A 9067-nucleotide genomic window follows, 5' to 3' on the forward strand; every position below is an offset into this window, starting at 1 on the left:
ATTTTATGTATATTTTTCTTAGGCAAATTAAATTTAGGGCAAAATTTTCTGGTGAGAAAAAAAAAACACTGCAAAACCAATATTCATGATGGTTGCACTAGTTTTAATTCTTATTGTGAACCCTGACAAATATATCAAAACTTTGTTGAAAACACCTGAAAAAAAAGTTAACTGTTCTACACTGACATGTATAAGTGGAAAAAAAAGATGTTATAATTGAAGCATAGCCCTCAATGAAAAGTACCTTTATCAGTTGTATGAAAAAAATTTCTCTAACAGCATTTGAACCTGCGAACTTGTCAATAGCATTAAGAAAGGAATCATACCATTAGACCATTCAAAGAGACATAATATGGTATAGGTGCAAATCTAAACCCCAAGACTTTCTTTCGCACAACTGACTTATTACAGCGGAGCTATGGTTAATAATAGCTACACTATATTAATCTGTCCACTGCATGCAACAAATGATGTACTGGGTTCTTTAATAATAATAATAATAACCCACACATACAAGCCTGTTGTGTACACTACCTATACAGTATCTGATAAACTCGTAGAAAAGACAGATGACTGGGAACAGCAAGTAATGAACAATTGTTACATAAAATTTAGAACATCGGTTTTCTTTATCTAAAGACTTGTTCCACAAGTCATGGTTTCAGAAATTTTCTGAAGGGGGTTCAAGTCAAAGAAGAAAGTCTTGACAACCTCTTGTGGAATCTGACAATGGGGGTCCATTGTCCGACGGAGCGAGGAAATTCTGTTATCTGTTATTAAATATTTAATTTTTATTAACAACAAAAAATACATACTTAAGACAACCTGACTTTAGTATTCAGATTTAATATATATATTACGCTATATTTAGCATATAAGTGCAAAAATACTTTATCTAATAACATGGAATCTACAATATTCATAAATACTTATTATAAAAACATTTTGTAGTAAATTCCAGGTAAGTTACCCAAGTGAACCTTTATTGCATCTTTACAACCTGACATGTATATAGTTTCGTTCACACTATCAAATTTTATGTGACAAATTTGTGTGATATGCCCATATATGGGCATGATGTCATAATTACATCCAAATATGGGCATATCAGTTTTTTGTCGCATAAAATTTGATAGTGACTGTGTGGACTGAGTTGTAATCATCATTGTCAAATTTTGACACTGAGGGCCTTCCTTCCCAGCCCAACACCTCGACAACTTGGGTATGCACTTTATTCCTATTTCTCATACTGTATTTGGTCAAGAATAGCATTTCTTTAGTTTAGTTCAATCATAAACATTTTTGGAATGTATAAGCAAGTTCAAGGTTTTGATATTGAAAATGTGCAATAACATTATTTGTGTTTAAACCTTCCATGTTGGTACATGGAAGGTTCACACAAATACACTTAACTGCAACATTATGGAATTCTTCCAGACGGGCTGAGAATGTGTTCTAATTCAATTCAATATAATTTATCGTCAAACGTAGTAAAAACATTGCTTGAAATTTAGGCTGCATGTACACATAAAAGTGTCTAGAATGGTCACATAAAAAACATTAAAACAACATCAGTGCAGTGTAAAGAAGAGCAAAAATATTCCATATGTGTCTGATCCAATGGTTGGAGTAATAATATGAAGCACTTAGAAGTCTGTTAGCACAAGCTACTACAAAACTAACAACTAAACATGCAAGACCAAATATTATACATATTTTAAATAAATTTCATACAAATATATTATTTTTTTTTATAAATAATGTTAATTTTTAATTTATTTTTCACTTATTTCTAAAAATCCTTATAAAGGAGCAAAAAAAAAATATATAAAGTAAAGTACATACAAGAAAATACACAACATGAAAAGCTAAAAAATGTGAAATTTAAATAATATTTCAAAATGATTGTATTAGAATGTTGTATTTTTGATGGATTTCTAAAGCTCATTCTTTATCATACGGTCTAATTTCACTTCTTCGGAATACTGCAACAGTTCCTTCTGAAATATAAAAAGAATAACATTCATTTAAAAGAATAACATTCATTTAAAAAAAAACCATATCTAAATCTCATTTCACTTTATTTAAACTAAATATTTGTACGAAAACAATTGAACATAATATTAATTTAATTTAAATTTAATATACAATACCCAAAGTCAACTTCAAGTAAATTAAATTTGTCCCCTGAAAAAGTAAGAGTGTGCAAATAAAGTGTAGTTTTTTGGAACTTCTTAAGAAAAAGGGGTTGAAGCAACCAAATAAAACCCAGTTGGATATTCTACTGAATACCAATAACATACAATGACTGAAATAAACAAATGACTTTACCCTTCTCTGTTGACCAATCTCCAGAAGCATAATATCTTGTAAAATAGACAGATGAAATACAACTTCATTCTCTATAGATTCAATCTGCTGGTAAATAAAAAATACAAATGTATTTATGTGAAATATATTAATAGCATTGCATGCGTTAGATGTATAGATGCTCTTAGTGTTCCCGCACTATGATGTCACAACTGGGCTTGCTTTGTCATGTCATGTCTATTTGGTGGGTTCAACAGTTGGTTTGTTATTCTCATGATTTTGTACCATAGCTCATTGGATATAAGCCCATCTTGGCTATAAACTCAGCCCAAACATAGAAAATATTATAATGGTGAATGATAAAGATAATATAAATAATAAATAAATGATAGATTTTTATAGTAATGATAATTAAATTTATATAATACTGATAAACGTTTTTAAAATATAGCAACCAAAATAGTATTTCAGACTCACTTCAGCTATGTCGTCCTTCTGAAGAATACCATCACTATTACCGTCCATTATAAGGAAAACCTGGTAAAAGTAAGACACAAGTTGATGTATAAAAGTAAATGTACATATATTTGCTATCAAATCTTGCTTTATTATGACAAATACTCTTTCCTTCAGTCTGATCCAGGACAAACTGAGAAGCTAACCCAGCCAAGGAGTTCAATCAACAGTTGGACCCAGCATGTTTTTGGATGCTAGAAGACTGCCTTTGGGATGCAACTGGCATCAGTGGGAGGAACAGAACTGAACTGAATACATTTATACTGATCGCATAGGGAGCAAATGGATCATTTAATATATATTAATGCATTCTCTTATCAATTATATTTTTTTAAAAGGAGAGACTTAAAAGGATTCTGGTAAATGGAGAAAAAATTCATTTATTAGATTGGAGAACACTAAAAATTGTGTACTTTAGGCTTTAGAGCATGGAGATATCTTTGGCATTGACAAAAATCAAGAAATATTGGAAAGATGAGCATATTCACTACAGAGGAAATGCTAAAATTATAAAGTTACCTTCTCTACAAGTCTGTCACATTCTTCACTCCATGTTAAGTCCTTCAGTCTTGGGTGGATCTTGGTAAATAAAATTAAACTAGGCAAGATGAACTGGTCTCCTTCCAACACAGATGTCATAATGTCTTGCCTGTAATGAAAATGGAATCAAACATAAAAGAAATCAATAATAATCACACTTAACTTTCTTTTAAAACCCCCAAAATGGAGGTAGTCTTTTAGTCATCTTAAAATGTTTGCAAATGGTAGGCCAACTTGAGGGCTTACTCTGGGCAGTTTCTACCACTAAACAAGAGCAATAGACCTTTCTGCGAAAAGTCCCACCACTGCAAAATGACAATGTTACTTCTATGTAAACGTGTGTTTGTGAGATGTGCACATGTTTTATAGCAATAAACCGCTGATCGAACTATACATAAATTTGATTGACATTCCGGAAATGATCATTAAGATAAAAAAGTCTAAACCAATTCTAATGTGGATGGTTGTGGTTCTGGTAGGGAAAATCTCCCAAAGACTCCAAAAGTAGGAGTATAACAGGAGGAGCAGAAATAAGGTTGAATGGTACGATAGGAAAGATCCCCACCAGTAATGAGCAGGTTTTCCGTACCACCTCAGGGCCCAAGGGCCTGATAGGTAAGTAAATCACTATCACACGAGCATCCAATTTGCAAAGAAACCCACATTTGGCAGTGTAAATCTTGCAGCATTTAGATAAAAAGTAAGCCAATATTGCACCTCCAAGGGAGAAAGGGAGAAAATTAGGATGTTGGAATAATATAGTAACATACAATCAGTAAATTAAATCCTTTCAAAGATTGTGTAGTCTATTATTATTAACTTACAAAGGCTCATATATGAGTTCTTCTTCATCATCTGTTTCAACTTTTTCCTCGTCCTTCATATCAACATCAGCCAATGACATTTCTTGAACTGTTGACCCACAATTTTCCGGAGTTGGTAAAATCTTGCCATCATGTTCCCACCACAGATTTACAGCTATATTCCTCTCATACGAGTTCACCTGATGAAACCTAAGTCACAGAATATATAGAATATATGAACAGTATGGTATGTAGAATTTAGATGGGAAGGTGAGGGCTCTACATGGGAAGTGAGGAGGAAATAGCTGGAGCTATCACGTGATAGGAGGTAATATAGAGGGGAAATAATTACAATATCAGCACTATAGAATAAAAAAACTTTAAATATTTACCATAATATTTATCATTGTCATCCTCACCATAGCAGATGCCACCACATAAATTTTAACAATTAAAAATACATAATGTAATATTAAACTACATTAAAATTAAATTTACATAAAATTTTCTTTACGAAAGCTCACCATTTATACGGTATAAAGATGCAGTCTCCAGATGTCATCTCTGCATAATGAAACTCAACTTGAGATAAACCAGGATACTTGGTAAAGTCTACTTTATCTACATCCACACTTGAATACCCACCTTCAAAATGGTCAAGAATAACCTGCAAAGCAAGATGAAATGAAGTTGTGAAGCAGCCTATTAGAAGTTGGAACACTACACATCAGTAGCAGTGATGAGCTTTTCGAACCTGTTTTTCAGTTTTTGGCTGGCTTGTATTTGAGCAGAAAGCTCTCCGAATTATTGAAATTGATTGTGCAATTGCCTGTAGGGAACTGGCCATTACTAGTCTCCAACATAGAAGGGAGGTCGCTGCTGTCACATTGCTTTACAAAATGCACACCAGTCACTGTCCTAGAGATTACCAGGCTTTGCTACCAAGTCTATACACATCCTGCAGAACAACTCGGGCTAGCTCATCCATGCCCGATCATGCTGTAGCCATGCCTCATGCTAAAATGTCAACACTGGACAGAACCTTCCTTCAGTCTTTAATCTTGTAATTTACAATTGTGTTGCACTTTTAAATTTGTATGTTTATTATCTGAGCAGCAGCGAACCACTTGATTAGCCTAATCCGGACTCTCTTGATTAGTGACTCCTGAATTAGCTATTGTTTGCTTTTGCACTATATATACAAAAAAAAAACCAAAAGTAATCTAAGCAGTTAACAAGTTGGGTGCCAGCGTTGAGTATAGACGCCCACAGGGTGTTGCTGAGGGTGCCAGGGACAAGTATACTCGTCAAAATTGGGGTAACATTCTAGCGTTTATTATAACTTCTTTGTCATACATTGTAGAACCACAGACTCAACGGCTGGTAGTTCGGGGAAGATACACCTAGACAATAACGTACAAATGACGTACGTATGTTTGTTGTATTATGTTGCCGGTAGTACGCTAGAGCAGCACAAGTGAGGGTGCCCTTTGAACATATACCAACCCATGCAAAAAGTGGACAAGATGACTCGCACTTCACATAGTCAATACAAAGTGCTATCACAGTGCCGTCGACGAGTATACTCACCCCCTAATATATTCCTGCCAATTTATTAGACACAAAATATTGATGACTAGATAAAATTTCAAAAAAGTATGTTTTGTACATGTAAACTTGTTTTGGCACACAGGAAGGAACCTTAAAAAAAGGTCTGGCAGTCACCCTGTTCAAACGTAATTAATTTGAGCACTCTGGTGTGCCATTGGCTTTGATGCTGCATAAAGTAGCTCTCAAGACGCGATCTACATGCGTTTCAGTGGCAGTCAATGTAGAACTGTGCCATTGGCTTTGATGCTGCATACAGTAGCTCTCAAGACACGATCTACATGCGTTTCAGTGGCAGTCAACGTAGAATGTTCTTTAAAACATACAAAGTGAACCTTTCAAAGTTGTTTCCTTTAAGACTCGAATTCTTGACAATAAAATATTAGACAAAAATACTCACATATTCTCTATACTTGAAATCAATAAAAAGAATTTCTTTTTTGCCACTAAATAAACAATTAATGTTGTCAACGTCATCGTTGTGCAAGACTGATTTAGTTCCCCCATTGCTTATCCACATTACCTGAAAAAATAATAAAAAATAATAGCAATAAAATATGGTGTAATATGAAATGGAAGGAAAGAGAAGGAGACAGAAGAAAATGATATTTGAAAAACATAAATGGAAAGAAAATTTTAAAAAATAAATAAATAATGCATCAAGTTACAAAATACAGTAAGTGAATTGTAAATTTGTCAAATCAAATGAATAATAATAATTATTATCGATGAGGATGATGATTACAATGATATATTATTATCACTATATAAGAATGGTATTAATTAATAATAAAATTTAAAAAATAAAAAAAAAATTAAAAAGTAGCAAAAATTATTTAAATGAAACTATTTTCATTGTTACTACTTATATAAACAAACAATTTGTTAGATTTGTCATTATACTTATGTCAGTCAACTTACTGTAGCTGCTAATTTTTTAAGAACATCTTTGCAAATAAGACTCTTAGGAATGGGAACATCTTTTCTAAAACCAAAATAAGCAAATTTTTAAATAAGTTTTATATCATAAAATACATTTACGAAAAACAAAATCTGTAAAAAATCCTTACCTACCAACCTTCACTTTAAAATTCTAACTTTTTGAGCAACTCAGCAATATTTTTTGCCTTAGAATTGTTAATATTAACTACATTAATACTTTACCTTAGGTATGATGGTACATCTGTGACTAAATATATATCTTCATTTTTGTATCTATTAAAAAATTCTTTTACAGACATTGTCGTTGATGGGTCTGTTCTGTTCTCTTTTTTGTTAAATTCAACATCGACATTGGTTGATGATGACTCAGGCAAGTTGGCTAGGTAGGCATCAGTCCAAAATTTGAAAGCATTGGCTGTTTTAGCAACTCCTTTAAAAATGACTGGTTTTGATGCATAAACATAATTTGCGAAGAATTCACTTGGTGACAAAAAATGATTAACTACATCTACTGGGTGCTTCTGTTTTTGACTACCAAGTGGCCTGAGGTGCCCTGGCTTGCTGTCTGCCGAGTCTAGTATTGAACCACTTGTTTGCTCATGGTCTTTACTGCTGACACATTTACAGGTAAATATGCAAATAAGAGCTATTCTGATGATACTTCTATGTAGCATATTAAAAAATGAATCTAAAAAAGAAAACATGACAACAAAATCAATACTTTCGTAGGTTTGCATCGTGCTGGACAAACTATAAAATAAGGCTTGCTTTTTGTTACAGTTATGTTGGCAAAGACAAGCCAAACTAGTCACTTGTCGCAAATCGTTTTTCAGAGAAAATGTCCAAAACATGCTGGAATGTCAAAATTTTTGAAATCTATTTTATTGCACTAAACTAAATTTTACATATCTATAGACTATACATCATGCTATGTTGTTATTTTCCCCATTTTCACACATCATGTTATGTTGTTATCTTGAGATTGTTAGGGGAGGGGGGGCGAGTCTGTAAGGGGAAAGTTTGCTAAACTAAGGGCCGAGTTTGTAAGGGGGCCTGATTGCAAGGGGAAAACTTGATAGGTGGGGGGGGGGGCGAATTGACTGGTTCCCGCCCGGGCCTACCCTAGCTAGAGGGACCTAACTTAACTAACTTACTAGCGCTGCGGGCCTCCCGCCTAGCCCATCATATTCTCATCAAATACACATGGGAAGAAGACTGTGTTCTGACTTAAGAAAACAAATAGGAAGAGCGGATTTCACCTAACAAAAACAACTAGGCCTACTCAGCACCACTTAGGGCCTACGTCCCTTAAATTTCATTTACATGCCTTCTTCTGCACATTAAAGGTTTACGCCTGTATTATGTTGTGCACTAGTCATGTCTGTTGCAGTACTGGTCATAATCATGCATAAAAACAAGTTTGACCCCTGGACCGGATATGACGCGCCGCGCCGGTAGAGATCGACATGTTCCCCGAACGATTCCGAACGTAGTATCGGCGATCAACAGGAGGCAGTAGTGTTTTGCTGCAGTGACATCTCGGTGCTGGCGACTCGCTGCTGGCGATGACTCGCTGCTGGCGAATCGATCTGCGCATGTGTATAAAATGGTATTTACTTCCGAAAACATGCCTGCTGCACGCGGTAGGTTCTGTCTCTTATACACATCTAGATGTGTATAAGAGACAGCTAAATTTAATATGACTAGGCCTATACTTTATCATTAGAGTATAATCAGATTTTTTACTGTATAAGTAAAAAGAAAAACTCCAACGAAAACAAATGCCTACTAGAGCTCTAATAGGCTAAGTTAAAAAATGTTTGCTTTGAATTATAATTGTATTTTTGGGGATTTTTCCCGAATAGTTTGGCTACATTTTTAAAAATGGGTCCAAATTTAATGCAGTTTCATGCATAAATGAGTCCTCATTTTGAAAAATGGGTCCAAATTTCTTATAATTTAGCCTAAAATGGGTAAAATTTTATGAAAATGGGTCCAAATTTCTTATAATTTAGCCTAAAATGGGTAAAATTTTATGAAAATGGGTCCAGATTTTTCATATTTTTCCGTAAATGGGTAAAATGGTTTACTTTTAATAAAATGGGTCTACATTATTTGAATTTACGCGAACAATGGGTCCACCCTGATATTGTACCTGTTAATAGCATTTGTGGTATGTCCTGAACAGATTCTATGTTTCGTTCTTTATTAGAACATCGAATTGATAATAAATAATATCAGTATTTTCAAATAATAAGGACTCTATAAGAGATTGTTTAGAAGCAATTTCGGCAGTCATATGATGTCATGAAGTCCAAGTTAAAACCTTCACAACTCTCAGTGTGTTC

At 33.9% G+C, this 9067-nt stretch overlaps 1 protein-coding gene and 1 long non-coding RNA gene across 5 annotated transcripts in view; one reads left to right on the top strand and one right to left on the bottom strand.

Annotated features, from left to right (window-relative positions):
* Positions 1-82: 82 nt before the first annotated feature.
* LOC117100124 (jmjC domain-containing protein C-like) lies at positions 83-8129 on the bottom strand. Of its 4 annotated transcripts, none has more exons than XM_033239707.1 (10): positions 8047-8129; positions 6942-7407; positions 6699-6762; positions 6178-6300; positions 4694-4836; positions 4191-4379; positions 3346-3475; positions 2788-2847; positions 2332-2415; positions 83-2000 (listed from the first exon to the last, which is right to left on the bottom strand). In XM_033239707.1, exons 2-10 carry the CDS (start codon positions 7391-7393, stop codon positions 1938-1940), a joined length of 1308 nt encoding a protein of 435 aa, XP_033095598.1. In that variant the 5' UTR covers positions 7394-7407; positions 8047-8129; the 3' UTR covers positions 83-1937. The 4 variants fall into 4 exon arrangements, with proteins under 4 accessions (XP_033095598.1, XP_033095595.1, XP_033095596.1 ...); XM_033239704.1 differs by having other exon boundaries at positions 2332-2418; XM_033239705.1 differs by having other exon boundaries at positions 2332-2418; positions 7979-8105.
* A 98-nt stretch (positions 8130-8227) lies between these two features.
* The window catches only part of LOC117100136, a 2063-nt gene continuing 1223 nt past the window's right edge, over positions 8228-9067 (top strand). Inside the window, exon 1 of the long non-coding RNA XR_004444076.1 lies at positions 8228-8362. This is a non-coding gene — a long non-coding RNA (uncharacterized LOC117100136). The remainder of the gene's footprint in view (positions 8363-9067) is intronic.

This window comes from Anneissia japonica, unplaced genomic scaffold, assembly GCF_011630105.1.
Source record: "Anneissia japonica isolate Jap-2015-1 unplaced genomic scaffold, ASM1163010v1 scaffold241_len727266_cov204, whole genome shotgun sequence".
NCBI lineage: Eukaryota > Metazoa > Echinodermata > Crinoidea > Comatulida > Comatulidae > Anneissia > Anneissia japonica.

What these genes read in the sequence shown, in the direction of transcription:
- LOC117100124 (XM_033239704.1), bottom strand. Translation starts at nt 7,393, where the DNA reads ATGCTACATAGAAGTATCATCAGAATAGCTCTTATTTGCATATTTACC. An exon ending in GAACTCATATATGAGCCTTT is followed by an intron (nt 3,476 to 4,190) that starts GTAAGTTAATAA and finishes TTTTCATTACAG; the next exon opens with GCAAGACATTATGACATCTG. An exon ending in GTGACAGACTTGTAGAGAAG is followed by an intron (nt 2,848 to 3,345) that starts GTAACTTTATAA and finishes TACTTTTACCAG; the next exon opens with GTTTTCCTTATAATGGACGG.